The 16,457-nt window shown below is 56.8% G+C and overlaps 2 protein-coding genes across 2 annotated transcripts; one reads left to right on the top strand and one right to left on the bottom strand.

Annotated features, from left to right (window-relative positions):
• Positions 1–5,340: 5,340 nt before the first annotated feature.
• On the bottom strand, positions 5,341–7,986 carry BESB_064580 (WD domain, G-beta repeat-containing protein; the record flags this gene model as incomplete). The annotated part of the gene is made up of 1 exon (XM_029364853.1): positions 5,341–7,986. One exon carries the CDS (start codon positions 7,984–7,986, stop codon positions 5,341–5,343), a length of 2,646 nt encoding a protein of 881 aa, XP_029218436.1.
• A 2,856-nt stretch (positions 7,987–10,842) lies between these two features.
• On the top strand, positions 10,843–14,185 carry BESB_064570 (rhomboid protease ROM1; the record flags this gene model as incomplete). The annotated part of the gene is made up of 5 exons (XM_029364852.1): positions 10,843–10,915; positions 11,518–11,712; positions 12,637–12,906; positions 13,624–13,800; positions 14,034–14,185. The coding sequence occupies 5 exons, from the start codon at positions 10,843–10,845 to the stop codon at positions 14,183–14,185; spliced, it is 867 nt and encodes a 288-aa protein (XP_029218435.1).
• Between the last annotated feature and the right edge of the window lie 2,272 nt (positions 14,186–16,457).

Genomic DNA, 16,457 nt, shown 5'->3' with positions numbered 1-16,457 from the left:
TAGTTGGTCTCCCCCACCCCACGGCGGCGGTGAGGCGGCACCATCGAACTCCCCATCGCTAGCTGTTGCATATGGAGGATGTGCCCCGCGTGCAGAGGCATCATCGCTTCTGCACGATGGATCGACGCCTCGGTGTGTGTTGGGGAAACCGTCAGGTTTACCTGCACACAGACACCGCCTGCAATTCTGTCGTAAATGCTTGTGTTAATATAATTTTCTGCTTTGTGTGAATAAGACCCGCATTCTGCCGGTTAGAAGCGACTATCAAAGTGGTCATTCAAAACAAAATTCATAGCGCCGAAATACAGTTGAAATGATAGAAAGCGGTAGACGGAAATTTGAATTGTGAAAGGTGATTGATTGTACAGAGCAGTTCATCATAGGCCTCGGCGAACGAAGGCAGGTACATTCCTATTCCTTGTGAGGTCGAGGCCTCTACAGAAGCAGGTCGATCCAGGTGTATGTACTGGGAGATTAGAGGAAAACCGAAAGAGGAGGCGAGGCACTCGACACACTTGTGAAGAAGCTCGTCCAAGCCAACCTGTGGCCGGCATGCGGCTGACTGCCTCGGAAACAGAGGAATCAAAAAAAAGCAGACTAGGACTTCCGGCATGCGAGGGAGAGGCTGATTTCATGTGCATCCTCGGAAAAGGTCGATAAAGTTTCAGCCTATTTACTCCTGCGTTCCGTTGTTGCATCAGGAGCGTTCTTCTGCAGCATGCGTGCCTCCTGCCTTGATCTACTCTCTGCGTCTCGCCCTCACTCCACATGAGCAGCAGACGGCTGCGAATAGACGACGCATTCGCAGTGTTCGCCGAAGACGAGGGGGAACGGAAACACAAGCAACAGCGTCTACTCCGCTCGTTGCCATACGCGTCGGCTCAGTACAGCAGCTTACCCACGAAGGCACAAAACGCTGGAGTCGCGTTGCAGCGGCCTCTAGCGTGCGAGTTTTCTCCGATGTCAGTGGACGCCAACAAACAGATATGTCAGAGGGCGCTCGTTTTACAGTGGAAGGCGGACGCAGGCGGCCTGGCCCCAGCAGACTCGGAAACCAGGCAACAGTTCGAAACCACTCTGATTGCACGTGGGAGCCGGCAGGTCACGGAACGACCCTATGTAAGCGTCAACGCTCCGCGCCAGGCAGCAGCCCCGTGCGTCCGCTTCTACTGGTGCACCGCCACAGGTCTGCCACAGAGAGTTCGCAGAGTTCCTTGATGGGTGTTCCGCCGCTGGCAACGCGGCGGTTTCGAACGAAAAAAATTCGGAATTGTAGGTAGTATGGCGAGCAGAAGTTCGTTATGAGATCAACAATAAACCTAACCCGCTGTTGCCGCATGCGCTTCTCTACTACGGATGGACTGCCGCTTCACAAACGCAACGGCCGGGCTTGCTACCAAAGGAGACAAAACACACTGGGGGTCATTAAGGAAGAAGGGGAGACGCTTCAGTCTGCAGCTCGAACACTGTCACCTGGTTCGGTCCGCGTCGTGACGCTGAAATTACCATTTGAGTTGGAAAAAAGCTGGGAACCCTCTCTGGGGCTGCGCGAACTCAATCGAGGTAACACCACGTGGTTGGGGTTGCACGATACCTCTCGCTGCTGCAGTCGTTGCACAATATTCCAGCCATCGTCACTGCCAACCACGAATGCTGCATTTTGTGGCCGCGGGGATCTGCTATATGCCGCTTGCTCCTAGGTGTGACACCCATCACTGAGCGCGACGGCAATACAGGAGGGTCCTACACAGCAGACGGCCTTCACGCGTCCGTGGATGCAGCCCCTTTCACACACCAACCGTTTTAGGAACGAAAGCAGCCTCTACTGTCGCAGAATGATGAGAGCATGCGGTGCTCGACAACTTCTCAAACAGCCACGTTGCCAGCTTTAGAGCCAGCATCCGCAACAGGCACTGCATTGCTTCCGGAGAGCGTGCATTTCTTCGCGTTGAAATGGAGAAGAGAACACCGGCTATCACCCCAGCACTTTAGTTGACAGGCAGCAAAACTGCCAACCTCCGAATTCGTAAAGGTCGCCACCTGATCTCCAGTGTACTTGGCATCTTACGAAAGTAGCTTATTGGGCAAGCCACAATGTTTCAATCCCAAGAAGGCATTCGGAGTATGAGTTCCCTTGGAGACACCGGCGTCTCCATCCTTCAACCGACAGTTTTTTTTGTAGGTCGGCCATACGTAGTACTCGCACCTTGTGTCACTTTGAAGCAGGCGGCAGCACATTCGTCGAGAGTATCAGTCTGCCATCTACCCCGGGCGTCACACCCGTGAATGTCAGTGTCTCTCATAGAGCACCAATTTGGGGAGCATGTTTTGGGGTGGAGACACGGCCTTAGTCAGAGCCTTCACAGCTTTGGGGTTGATTTTGGAGAAACAGGTGCTGCTGGCGAGACTGAACTCGTAATCCTGGCAGTGTGAGTCTTTCGCACAGCCTTCTCGGCACGCCTCGACAGTGTGGTAGTTTTCTCCCCCATGTGTTCCGTTTGCCTTCGCGCTTGAAGCCATATCCGAACATATCGCACGGCGTACACCGCTTCGGGCCAGCAACCGCATCCGCATTTCGCAGTCTCCGTGGGCTGCTGCGAGTAGAGGATGCATCGCTTGTCACCCTTCAGCAGAGTGAACTGCACACGCCCGATGCTGGCTACACCTGATCTGGCACACGGTCTTATCAGAGACGTCCAGGACTTCGGCCAGCTGAGGGCCGCCGTCCTCTGTCCCGCCGACAGCGCACCTAGCCGAACACACCGTCGTTTGGGCAAGGGAATGGAAGTCACTCAGTCGATGCTGCAGTCCGTTGCTCCGCATTGCCTCTGCACCACTAAGCAGGCGAAATGCCGCGGCAAGGGCAGGAAAGAGGCTGACCCATCGAGTCACCTCAGCTCTGAGTGGGTGCACGCAAGTAAAAAGTGGAGCTCGAATGTAGAGCGACGTGGGCTGTGCGGGGAGGGCGCGCGTGCCTGCACACCAATAGAAGAGAATACCAGGGCAATCTCATTGTTTTCTATCCCCTACTGACCTGGCAGGCCAAAGTTAATGGGGGAGAGGAGTAGTCTGCAATGCATTCGCGACTGCGCGTGGGTTTCGGTCCCTTACTACCTTGGCGCTCGTGGGATGTAACACTGTCAAAGTGAGAGCAACAGCGCGCGTGTCTTGCCGGTGACGCGCCCATCTGCTAACGAGCATCGAGTCCCCCCCGTCCGCGGGCTAGCACTGCAGCGTGCGCACCGCGCTTCCGGCATGAAGGCTTGCGTGAGGGAAAAGAAGAGGATCTAATCGGGAGCAGCTCCAGGCGCAAACACCGAGGGAAGTGATGGGAATCCAGCGCCCTTGAAGACTGCGCTACGCACAGGATGCCTTTGCTGACTCCCGCTGCGGGGGCCCTCCTTCGAGGCAAGCCTTTACTTGTCCGCGCCCTGAGTATCGGCAACGATCGAGCCACATGCGGGCACCTTCCCCGCAGTAAACTTGGCGTCGGTGGGGAAAAATGTGCCAATACACGTAAACTTCGCTGAAGGGGAGCTACCAGCGGTTCAGAGAACGCCAACGAGTGGAAAGAAATCCAATTCTCTGTTCTTTGACGGCACGTTTCCTGCGGACCCACACAGACCCGCAGCTGAAGCTGGATGCTTTCGGCGCGTTGCGACAGCGTTGTGTCCCTCCCACGCCTCGGCGGAGGGGACCAGCTTTACATCGCGTCGTGCGAACCTCGAGATACGTGGACGGCATGTGAACAGCAAGACTTGGGTGTCATGCTGCGCATTAGCCAGAACTGGAGTTTTTTTCCGCATAGAAGACTTCAAACTGAAGGCAGAAAGCAAGCCTGCGCGAGTGGGTAAGTTTTAGGAAGTTCGAGGTGCGCTGTCCCATGTGCACCCCCATGATTTACAGGCCCTTAGATGTCTTCCCTGGTTGACAAGCAGCGTTGAAATGTCCGGCATGCAGCATCGAGACGTTCTGGAACGAACGGTCGCCCGCGGCTGCCTCAGAGGTCCGCGTGGAACAGCTGTCGGCATCTGCTATCGATAAGCTATATTTTCGTGGACTGACACTCGACGCTGTGGTGACGGGTCGAGCGCTCCCTTCGCCGTCCAACGGTTAGTGCTGTAGTGAAGCGATCGCTCATTGATCGTCTCCCACTTCGTCTTCAAATCCCCCCTTCATGGGCTGGTCACACTCGTTCTCATCGCGTGCTTGCATAATCTCAGCTGGCCGTCAACGCAGTATCAGTAGCTCAAGGATGGAGCGGGGCATCCGCTACCGTCGCACTATGGGGCCGCCATGCCACCTCAAAACTACCCGTGCATGAGTGGTTCACATCATCTGAAGCGCCTCTAAGCACCTTGACACTGTGAAGTGCTGCAAGGTTTCGACTGTGTTGCGACGCCACACCACTTCTCCGCTAAACTCCTGCCGAGACGCATGGTCTTCGAGAGTACCCGCGCCTCGTGAGTATTGCCAGCCTTCCGGGGGACTGCTGTCCTAAGCACACGCTCGAGCTTGTAACGCTCGCCATGAAGAGTCACCGTCACGCTCTCCAGCTGAAATCCCTACTGCTGGCAGAATCTGTGGTGACTTCTTCGTGCTGCAAGGGAGCCCAGTGGCCGTGTGAAGGACAACTGTACACACAGCGCAGTGCTGGAGTATTTACGAAGCCAACACCCGCAGAGCAAAAAAGGAAAAGACTCATCTGTGAAGACGTTCCACTGGCACCACCAACGGCAGTGGTCTGCCTGTTCAGATGCCGCATGTCACAGGAAGTGGACCAGTCCCACCAACTGCGCCGCAGTCGATCCATAGCAAAACGCGTGCTATGAATCGCACTCTCCCCTTGCATATATTCATTCACTGTTCGAAGTGTCTTGATCTAGGGATAGTTTTGTTCCCCAGCGCACCGTACGTATGCGTCGGTTCCCTCGTGAGTCAAAAATCGGCGCAGCCCATGGCTACCCCTTCATGTTGCCTATCCCCTCGTCGCCACCAAAACGCGCACCCAGCCGACGAACGACAACAGCCCGACGCGCACCAGCCAGCACCTTGCGGCTTTTGGCGCACATGGAATCTCCGCGGAAAGCCGGGCATGTCATGCCAAATAGGCTTCTGGAGTCAGCCGCAGACACGCCGGAGACAGCGCCAACACAGAAATCAGGCCCGTGGCAATCGCGTGCTGTGGGGGCGGAGTCAGCCACACGCCGACCTCTCTGTAGCCCTCTACTATACAAATAAGCCGTGAGCGGTGACGCCGTCACGACCTTTGAGTGTTCGCAAGAGCCTGCGTACCACCCCCTCCTCCGTCGCAACGTGGGGATGTGAATGTGTGCTGATCTACTCGTGCTCCCATAGTACGACAGATCCGTCCCTGCCCCCTGTTACGAGCCCCCTGCGAAGCTGCCAGTTGAGGCAGGTCACATCTGTCATTTGAGTCCGCAGGACGACTTCTGGCCGCGCTTCAGATGCTCTCTCTCTACGCAACCCGCCGGTGCGTCCTGCCTGCATCGCCTGAACGCCGGCGCCGTGGCCTGCCATCATCCCAGGCCCTGTGACCCCCCAGGCTGAAGCGTCATTCTGCAAAGCCCAACAGCAGACGTGCGGACCTGCGGCTGCTGCGACGAAGGCTCCTTCTCCCCTTGAGAAGACCGGCGAAGTCTGAATGAGATTGTACCGCATTTCGATATGGAGCAGAATTGTGAGTTCCTTCCACATTCGCACATCGACAATTTTCACCTGGTTGTCTTTCCCCTGCGTCGCAAGGAGACATCCCCTAGGGTCGAATGCGACTCCGGTCGCCGCGTCCTCGTGCAGCTGGAGAGAGGCAACGCGTGCACACTTTTCTGTGCGGACGTTCAACAGAGACACGCTGCCGTTCTGATGAGCAGTCGCCAGCCACTCTCCATCTGGAGAAACGGCGCCCATAGTCACTGCACTGTTCAAACTGGTTGTCTTGACGCACGCGCTTCGCCGCGCGTCCCAGAGGCGCACTGTTCTGTCTAGGCTGCAACTCCATAGCGTCGCCGAATTCGGGCCGCCGGCGCCGGTCATGAGCGCGCCGGCGCCGCCGAGGCCCCTCGCCGCAGAGCCCTTCCCGGGTGTCTGGGAGTGCGCGACAGAACGCAGAAAGCCGCACGCAGTGATGCGTCCGCTATGTCCCTTCAGCGTCGAAACTACCCGCTGACTGCACGCGTTGACAGTATACAGGCTCACGTCTGCTGCGGCGACGAGCGCAATGCGCTGATCCGGCACCGCATCAACGCAGAGGAGCGGCGCCTTGGATGGCGAGACGAGAAACGAGTACAGCAGCGCCGGGGCCGTAGCGTCCACAAGCGCCAGAAAACCGTCCTGACCACAGGTCAGAAGCAGCTCGTGATCGGCGCAGCCCAAACCCTTTTCGAAAAGCCGCGGCCCGCGCTGGAAAGGCAAAGCCTCCGCACCCCAGACGTGCGGCACCGCACAGCACGCATGCACACTCCCGCGGTGAGCCAGAAGCGACTTGTGAACGCGCGTGGGCGGACGGCACGAATCCCAGTCTCGTCGTGCGCAGTCGAGGGCGGTGTCGCCTTCCAACCTCGCCGACGGGAGTGGTGTCTCAGACCCAGGCTCGCCTCCTCTCTTCCCTTGAGGTCGATCGGGGTCTGTCGCTCCGTGCGCGCCCCCGAACGACGGAATCCGCCGCGTCGAGGAGGCGGGACCGGACGACCCGCCCGCAGCGGCCGAACCCGAGCCGTCCCTCGCGAGGAATCCTCCCCCACCCGCGCCCGCCACTGGCTTCGGAGAGCTTGTTGAGGTCGTTCCCTGGCTTGAGGAACTCGTTTGAGAGTCTGACACCGGGGCCTTCGCTCGGCCCCAGCTCGCAGACAGGGACAGGAGCTGCGTGAGAGTGCTGATGCCCGAACCCCCGCTTCTAGGTTCGCTTCTGCCGTCCCTGCTGGCGCCACCTGCGGCTGGCGAAGAGGCGTCGTGGCTGTGTGAGCTGTGCGCGCAGTGTGGAGGCCCCTGCTCGCCGCTGTCCTGCGGGGAGACTGGTGCGCCGGCGTCTCCTGGGGACGCGGCCCGCTCGAGACTCGAGAGGAGAAGAAGTGCGCGTCGCGCTTCCTCCTCCTCTCCACCCGCTGCAGATCTTCCGCGCGACTCCGGTTCACGCTTCTTCTGCTTCTCCATGATGGAGACGTACAGCTGCTGCATCTCATTCAGGCGCGTCGCCTCTGCCTCCTTATACCTCAAGAGCTCCCTGAGATAGCGCTCGTTCTCGAGAGCCTTTTCCATCACTTCTTGCTGCGCCATTTGCAGCGCAGCCTGCAACTGGCTTCTCTCGTTCTGCAGAAACGCGCAGGCCTTCCGGGCCTCCCCGAGCTCCGCTTCGCGGTCCCCCAGCTCTTCTTCGCGCTCGCCAACCAGCCGCCGCAGTACGTCGCTCTCAAGAACTTTCTCCTCCAGCTGGTTTCGCGTTTGCTCGAGCTTCGCAGTCAGCGCCGCTGCGCTCCCCTCGGCCGCATCCATCCGCCGCAAAGTCTCCGCGAGGCGGATTTCAAGCGCGCCGATCACGCGTCCCATGTCGACGCCTCCAGCGGCCTCCTCCTGCGCGCCGGCCTCGAGCGCGCCGGGGCTGGGGGCGTCGGAGCCCTTCACGCGAGGCGAGGTGCGACTCGAACTTGCGGGGGGACCGCCATCGAACGGGCGAGGGCCGAAGGGTGGGACCTGCAGACCGGCGCCGGACGCGAAGGGCGACAACGCGGAGGCGTTGGCAACAAGCAGATGCACGTTTTCTTCGGCAACCGAGCTGTACGAGGCCAACACGTCCCGAAACCAGCGCGACTGCACCCTGTCGCGAACCGCGGCTCGCCGCAGGAAGACATACTGCCACACAGGGAGCTCCAGGGCGTCCTCTGGCGCCCGCGACGTCCGCGAATAAGAAGAGCACGGCCGCACGCGCCCCTGAGAAGCCCCCGACGAGGAGGCGCTCTTCGAAAGTCGCATTGGGGCACCAAAGAGCTACTACGCGCTCGACGCACGGCTGACCCGACCAGAGCCTCGTACGCCAAACGCCTGCGCCCTTGGAAACCTCCGGCCTCGCAGAGCGAAAGTCCACTCGAAACCGTGGAGGCCTAGACACATGCGCAAGAAAACTGAAAGGGAGCATGCGCCGCCGTGCAGCTCCAAGAGGCAGCGCGTTTCCTACAAGATGGCTGCCTTCGAAAAAAGGGCGTTTCTGAGGGGCAGGCGATACGTGCTAAATCCGATTCGTGAAAGAATCAAAAAAACAGCAGAGAGACAAGGCGAGGAGATAAGCATGGGACGGGGGGCGGGGGGGGGGGGGAGAGAAAGACGAGGCAAGAGACAATGGTGACGGCTGTTGCCGTCCGCGAGGACCAACTCATCGGCAGCGTTTGGCTGCCCTCTCTGAGAGATTGCAAGAAGAAGGAAGCATTTGGGAATGGAAAACGAAGCGGAAGGTGTTAACGAGATTGCGTGTGCGTGCAGGAGAGGGCGGAGTGCTCCGCAGTGATGTCTCGAATTCCACGCCGAGGTAGATCAGAGCAGAACAGCAGAGATACCGGTCAACTCAATCACTGATGCCACATAACCGTGGGCACCGCTTCTGAGTTACACAGACTGAGCCATTTATCGACACATCTCGGTCCAGTCGAAACGGCAAAATCCGTGCCGAATTCTTGCCGACGAAGAGACAGGAGGCACCCGAAGCTCAAACAGAGGACAAGTCGGAAGTATACAGAGGCGAGATGCGACTTCTCCGGAGAACAGTGGTCCTTCAACGTCTCTAGTTGGGACTACGGTGCCGCGCTCTCCCTCGTCGGCTTCACAGCATGAATCGGCCGCCGCACGCAGCTAGCGGCAAAAAGCAGTAGTCTGAAGTTTTAGGCCAGTCTCAGAGCAAAGGCGTAGTCCCAAAAACGGTGTTTGGCGTGGCCTGGGTGCTCGAGAGGCAGCGACACGCGCACCTATGAATGATACACCATCCCTACGTCCCCGTTCTCAAGCGCATGCGCAAGTGAAACGGACACGGCACAAGCGGATCGCTTGTGGCGGACGCGAGCTATAAGAACCGAAGGGGATACAGACACTGCGTCCACGGAGCAGGAGACACCGGAGACACTCGCAGCTGTATACGTGGGCGAGACCTGAAAGCTGCAGGCTGAGTTTCCGATTTGCAACGGGAAGAGGAGAAAAGCAGAACTGCCCGTTCTAGCTGGGAGCTGCCCTCTACTGCCAACGGAATTAATGGCGGTGGAAGAACTCTGCGAAACTCAACAGAACGCCCAAACGCTGTCGTGCGTTGGGATAAGAAAGCTCTTTGGACAAACACGAAGCTTCGTCTGTAAGGGCGACCTACACCTCACACAGGGCAGCCGAGCAAAGAAAGACCGAGACACGAGGGGACGCACTCAAGAAATGGACAGAAGGACGGAAGTCCTGGTGGCACAAGAAGACCAGAACTCTTGTGCGTGCAAGGATGGGCAGAAAAAGCGCATTTATCCGCGTTTTTGACGATGTTTTAGCGTGAAAAGGCAGGCGCGCATGTGCGTTTTCATGACCCAGTGGGCGAAAAAAAAAAGCTCTGCTCACGTGCCAGTCTCGCGTCTACCAGTTTACGTGGCGCTCGGCCTCTCACCCCGCCCGCCACCCCTCTCTCCACGCCAGCTTCCTCGAGCACTCGCCCCGTGAGAGAAGCGAAGCATCTGCCGGTGTGTGGCGAGGAGCTCAAGGCAAGACGAACAATAGAATGCTGAGCGGCGGAGATAGACGAATTACGCAGAATGACGCGCGAAAGGGCGCTGCGGGAGAACTCTGTCTCGCATACGGAAGACTGGCGGCGAGTGTCGAGCACTAGGTGTCTCGCCCCGCTATGCGACAGCCGGCCCCAGCAGAAAAAAACGCTGGGTGAAAAAATACACCAGGTGCTATTTGCATATCCATGCATGAATCTGCAGCTCATAGTTAGTCTAGTGAGGGCGCCATACACTTGGACAACCGTCGAATCCAGGATCGATAAAAAACCGTGGCAGTGTAGCTAGCCGCTCCGACCTCGCCCCAGTTGCGATGTATTGCTCTACAGGTGAAACTGATGGGACTGGGATCGACGGGCGGTACATCTTTCGAGGCGCTGGCGCACGTCTTCCTCCTGCATGCTCATTTTTCCAGTTTATCATCGAATATGACCTCCCAGTCTCCTTCCCCTTCTAAGCGAAACGTGTCCGCGAGGTCGTTCTCATCGGGGAAAAACTCGGAAGAAACCCGGCGAACTGCAAATCGTCTAGGTGTGGTGGCTGGTGCGACTTCTCGGAGGTTGCCGGAATGGAAAAGTAGCTCCGTCGGGGGGCCTTTTTTTTTCTTCAGGGGCGTTCGTCATCGAGCCCAGAGGAACAAGAGCAAATCTGGTTAACTTTTCCCTCCATATCTCTAGATTTTCGCCTGGCCTAGCGCCGCGCGCGTATTTGCCAGGTGCTTCGCGTCTCTCGGTGCTACCCGGAAATGTTCTCTGCTCTCTGGCTCTCCATTTGTGCGTTTGAACAACGCGAAAGACCACGAGACAACGCCAGTGTTTGATGGCTTTATTGGCGGGGCTGCGGGTGCAAAAGAGCTTCTTCTTTACTTTCGTGTCGTCGCAATCCATAAAGCCGCGCGCCGCGCCCTAGCATCGAAACACGCAAGCTCGAGCCGCTTTCGGTAGCTGCGTCCCTTCTTCTTCATACGAGCCAAGAAACTCGGAGAGGACACACCAAAGCTCTGCAGCGTCTTGCTTCCTCGTCTGCCTTTGACGCCCCGTCCTGGGGTCCCGAGTTTTTTCAGTTTCCTTTTCGGGCTGCAGGCACTATGTCGCGCGTGCGGACGCTAGCAGACCTGCGTCGCGAAGACGAGGCGGACGAGAATACGCCTCTCTTCAACGGTATGGAGCGACAGTTCGATTTGGAAGCTTGGCTCAAGCAACCGCTTGAACTCAGCTTCCAAGGGGGTGTAGGGTGTCGTTCGAGTGTCTCATTTTCCTCTCCGTTCTCTCCTCCACCTGGGGCTCTGCATATATATATATATATATATATATATATATATATATATACGTACATGTATGGATATTTGTATATGGATTTATCTGGGCCTACGTGTAGGCTGCTCCAGAGTCTGCACAGACGTGTGCAGAACTGCCCTGGGGACAAGTAGCGGGGGGCTTGCGTCGAGACGTCGAAACGTTGCGTACACTCTCTCGTCATCTAGAAGTGTGCGTGTTTAAGCATGTATGCAAAAAAGGACTGGGTTCGCAAGCGTGTTTCTCGTGCATGCAGAACTGCGACCTCCTTTTTCGTCCTCCGTCTCCTGTAACCGAGGTCCGACGCCCGGGGCCCTCTGTCCGACGTACAGCAAGCCAAATGCGCGAATCAGTCGAATCAGTGGCTACTTTGCTTGAAACGGAGAGATTTGATGTGTTTATTGTCTGCTGCATATGCGGACAGGGTATGTGTAGAGGCCCCGGAGAGAACGTGTGTTTGTTTTCAGCGGAGGCAGGAAGTCGCGGCTCGGACTCGACGAGCAGCGGGGGTTCGGAGCCCCGCTCCATGCCCATCCGATTCCTCGAGCTCCTTTTTCCTCACTTCCACCTCAAGAGCGCCGTCCTGCTCATCAGCATCCTGGACTGGGTCCTCTACATCGTCACCGTCTGCCTCGATACCGAGTTGCCACTCATTCCCGCGCGTAAGCGTCTCTTTCCGCGTGCGAAGGCTTTTTCTCAGCTGCGTGGAGGCTAGAAGTGTCGTGTCGTGTGCTTTTTCATGCGCAAAGAGCAAATTGGAGGAGCGAAAGAAGCACCTCTAGATTCCAGGTGCTCCACTGTAGCGGGGCGCCACGCGGAAGTTGTGTATTTCCGTGGGAGCACTCCGGCAACGCGTATGGACGCACGCAGCGAGCGAAGCGCCACAGTTCTCAGCCGCGAAACTCGCCGTCCTGGCAGTGTGTCTCCTCACCGTATGCCTTGGGCGTGTTGGCTCGCGTACCACATATTTATATGCGGATCAGACTGGGGCTATGCGAGAGAAGCGCAGAAGATAGAGCTTGTTTTTGCGAGTGCGTCTGTGCGCGGGTCCGCCTGTTCACTGTGGAGCCTGGAGCGTCGCCGGGGTTTCGACCGCCACGGGGTGTCTCACTCATCTTGACAGCGAGAGAAAACTGCCGCTCGGATGCTAGGATGATCAGTAGCGTCGCACCTGGAGCATCATCTATGCGGCAGGATTAGTTGCCACGTGGGCTTTCCCACGGTCTGCACACGTTTTCCGTCGCTGCAGTCTGATCTAACGAGATCGCAAGATGACGAAGCGAAGCTAAATGGCGGGGCGTGCGTGGGGTTTCCTGGAGGCGCCCGCGATATTTGGTCTGAGCGTGAACAGTTCGCGCGTCGGTCACAGGCGGGGCGGACTTAGCAAGAACTTTGTCTCTAGGCCAAGTCTGTGTGGGCGTCAGAGAAGCCAGCGGTGTGTATGCGTTTGTGACCGCGCAGGAACTTCACATCTGCACGTGCTTTTCACTTTGTTAGGGGGTGTGCGTGCCTTCTCTGCCGGTGTGGCTGCGGCATGTGTATCGGTGTCTTGGAATCGTTCTGCGGCCCTGTGGTGCCTCCCGCAGCCAAGGTGCTGGTGGATTTCGGGGCAAATTACCCGCCTATGATCAAGCAGGGGCAGGTGTGGCGTCTCCTGCTTCCGGTGTTTCTCCACGCGAACTTCTTCCATGTGTTCTTCAACGTCTTCTTTCAATTGCGTATGGGCTTCACCATCGAGCGACGCTACGGCTTGCTCAAGTTCCTGGTGCTCTACTTCGTCGCGGCGATCTACGGAAATCTCCTCTCAGCCACTGCTTTCTTTTGCAACTCGCTCAAAGTCGGCGCGAGCACGGCAGGTCAGTGGCGCTGGGTTTCCGCCCCGCGGTGCCCGACTCCAGGGTATCGAATGGAGCACATGCCAGGGAACTAGGGAAAAGGATATCAGACTACCCTGATTATCTTTGTTAAAGGAATTCGTGGTGTTCAGTTTGTTCTGAATTCACAGCGTGATGAGAGCGATCGGCCGACTTTTAGATTTTGTGGAGTGTGGGTGATTCGCGCTCGGGGTGTTTCGGTGCGATCGGAGAACGTTCACGTGCACTGGCGACGCGAAAGAACTGAGGGGGGAGGGCGAAAGTTGCGGCGCACCTGTCAAGAAAAAAAGGGCAGGCGGAACCTCTGCAATTGTGATCCGGCACAACCGCTGAAGAGTAGAGAGGCGTTTTCCGTCCGTGTGAAAGTGAGAGAGCACACGCGGATCTTGTATACAATTCAGACTTCGATCTATATGTGTGTGCGCGTAGCGTATTGGACTGTGTGTACGTCGCATACTGCTGGCGTCTCGTGGATTTGCTTTACACGAGGGAGTGCGTGTCCGTTTTCCCGCACTGAGAGATGTCTCCGTCCTTTTTTTCGATTGTTTATCGTCGCAGGCGCGCCGAAGGCCGCACAAGGCACAGTGTCGGGTGCTGGTCTACGTCGAGTGTGGTAGCTCCCCGTCTCAGGTAGATAGTTTATCGTGCGTAATCGACGGTTGTGAGAATGTGTGTGTGGGTCCGTGGCTTTCTCTTCAGGCTTCGGTTTGATTGGAGTGCAGATTTGCGAGATGGCGTTGACGTGGCACCGCATGCGTCATCGCGACCGCATGTTGATGAACATGGCGTCTTTCGTTCTTCTCATGTTGCTCCTCATGTTCACGCTCAACGGAGGCAGCATCGACCAGATGGGTCATCTCGGCGGTTTGCTGTGCGGTAAGTGCGAAATTCCCGGTTTTCTTTGCGGCCCGACACGTGAATCCAGGATCGCTCACTCCGTCTCGGGCGCAGGTAACACACAGGTCCGTTGAGACTCAGGCATATAAATGTGTATTCCGTGTGTGTGGACGATGGAGTCTATAATATATATGTGTATCCTCTGGGAAGATTTGCTGTAGCTTCAGCTGTGTCCTTCAAAGGCGTGTGACGCGTGTGTTTCCGCGGCGCAGGTTTCTCTATCGGCGTCCTGTATAACAGGGACCTGAACGACAAGCCGCACTGGTACCCCTGGGCAACCGGAGCAGCGATTGCGACTTTGATTGCTTTGCCAGCCACGTGCTTCCCGGTTCTGTACGCTGTAAACCGGCACTGCCACATCTGAGACGGTGCCGTGTTTTTGAGTTTCCGAAGCGAGTTGAAGTTTCCGGAGCTGCACTCCAGCCGCTGGAGGAGTTTTCTCCGTGCTGGTTTCTTCCTGTCGTCATTTGCCGCGGGTAGTCGCGCGGCTTCGGTGCAGCGTGCGAGAAGAGGGGATGTTGGAGGACGCCTGTTTTGTCAGTGTGTCCGTTACAAGTATCTGTGCGTCTCTCTTATTTGGAATATCTACGTTTGTATCGGTATGGAGATGCCTTTTTTCACAATTATGCATATATGATATGTCTGTACACAATTTTCGTGTCTTATTGAGGACTGACAGCACCTGCGGGCTGAATGCACCTGTGGGAACGAACGCGTGCTCTGTGTGTGATTGTGGCTGGAGAGTTGCCGCGAAGTGAAAATGTGGGCTCCAGAGAATCTGACCATATAGAGAACATGCTTCGAAGCCGGCTTTTTGGTGTAAAAGCGCCTTAATAACTTATTTCATTCTCTCGACAACGCGGCACACTCTCCCAACTCAAGGCACGCGTAGACGCGAGTAGCAGGGGAAGCCACGGCCCACGACCAGCTTCCTCGGCAGAAAATGCGAGTGTGTCTCGGGTTTCAGCCTGTCAGCTTTCCCCAGCAAGTATGCACTCGCGAGTAGAAAGTCTTCTATGTGTATCTAGACACTAGCACGAGAACGGGGAGAAATCTCTCGCGGCTGGCCCTACAGAGCGACTACCTCGTGTCATTCGCCGGAGTTAGGCCAGAAGTATGGTGGACCCGGAACTGCGAGGCAACCTAACGTTTCGAGACGGCGAGTAGAGTATGAAGCCTGCCTCATCGAAGGGCAGTTGAGGGGTTGGTCCAAGGTTCGATGTGCCCAACAGCTGCCAGGCCGCACTCGCTGAGACTCAAGAGGTGGTTACGCGAGTCCCTCTGCGCCGTCGGACTGGAACCGTCCGCTCAAGACGAACTGCTCCAGTAGCTCCCGTCCATCAGAGCAAACAGGCAGCAGAAAGGCTCCTTCGCAGCTAGTCGCGGCGGAAAGGGCAGGACGCTACGCGCAGAGAAACACAGGGGCTACGATACGTCGTTAGCAGCATCCAGTAATTTTCAGATGGAGAGCGAACGGGAGGAGCAGGAATTCAAGGGTCGGTGCAGGTGACTGCTGATGTATATATGTATATTTATATCCACTGGCGTACGCACACTCGCTATGGGGGGTCTGCGTACACACGACTGCGCTGCTACTAGTGCGGCTCCCCTCCAGCGGACTGCAGGTGACTCTTGGCTTTTTCAGCTACGAGAACCGAACTGGAGGGAGCGGAGTTTTGTGCAGCCCACACCTGCAGGAGTGATGTAACTATATATGAATATAGAGTTACATCACTCCTGCAGGTGTACGCGTGGTGGACTTCCAGCGAGCTCTATAAATCTCTGTTTAGATTTATCGAACTCACCGGGCAATCCAGGCAGACGGTGAAGATCCCTCGTTTTCTGACCTGGGCCGGTGGGCACGGAGGCTTGTCGAAGGCATCTTACAGCAATGATCAGCACAGCAGCGAACCGTTCTCTGAGGGGCATACGGTCGCGTGGAGAAGCGATACGTCAATGAACACAGTCACATCGGTGTGTGTGTGCGTGACTGCGAATCAACAGAAGGGATTTGGAAAGGTAGAACCATTTTCTCGTATGTGCATCTGCGTGAAGGCGAGTATACGGTAGGAACAGTCTTGTAAACATAAATATTTTCTACGGATCAGTCGGGAAGCGGGTGTGGAGATTCACATAGGCGTGCACAGCGGGTTTGCAGTAACGTGAGAGGAATGATTCTCGAAAGAGTGCGACCGCCACAAGAGCTACCCTAGAAAATGAATAAGCACCGAAACCGAATGGGCGCCGTAGCGTGAGAGGGAGAAGCTACTGCACCCAATAGGATCTTTTTCGATTGTCTTCACCATCAAGCATCAAGAAAAGCATCTTGCGTAATGGGGAAGACCGCTGTCTATGTCTTACATGGGGGAGCGCGAGCTGCAGGCGCTTCGTGACCTCCCTTCTAGAGTTGACGCAAGTTGTCCAGAGCTCGTACAGGTCGTGTTGTTCAGGCAGCCTGGCAAGAAGAGAGGGCGCGAAGAAATCTCGAGTCACAATCCTTACCAACTGGCTGCATAACTACAGCTCTACCGAGTCTTTACAGTCCAACAGCAAAACTGCGTGCGGGGGGCTTGACAGTGACTTGTCACGATTTGCTCGCGTTGCCCTAAACGTCGAACATGCCTCGCTACGAGTAT

Source organism: Besnoitia besnoiti, chromosome VI (genome assembly GCF_002563875.1).
Source record: "Besnoitia besnoiti strain Bb-Ger1 chromosome VI, whole genome shotgun sequence".
Taxonomy (NCBI): Eukaryota; Apicomplexa; class Conoidasida; order Eucoccidiorida; family Sarcocystidae; genus Besnoitia; species Besnoitia besnoiti.
This window is presented reverse-complemented; position numbering and strand designations above follow the sequence as displayed.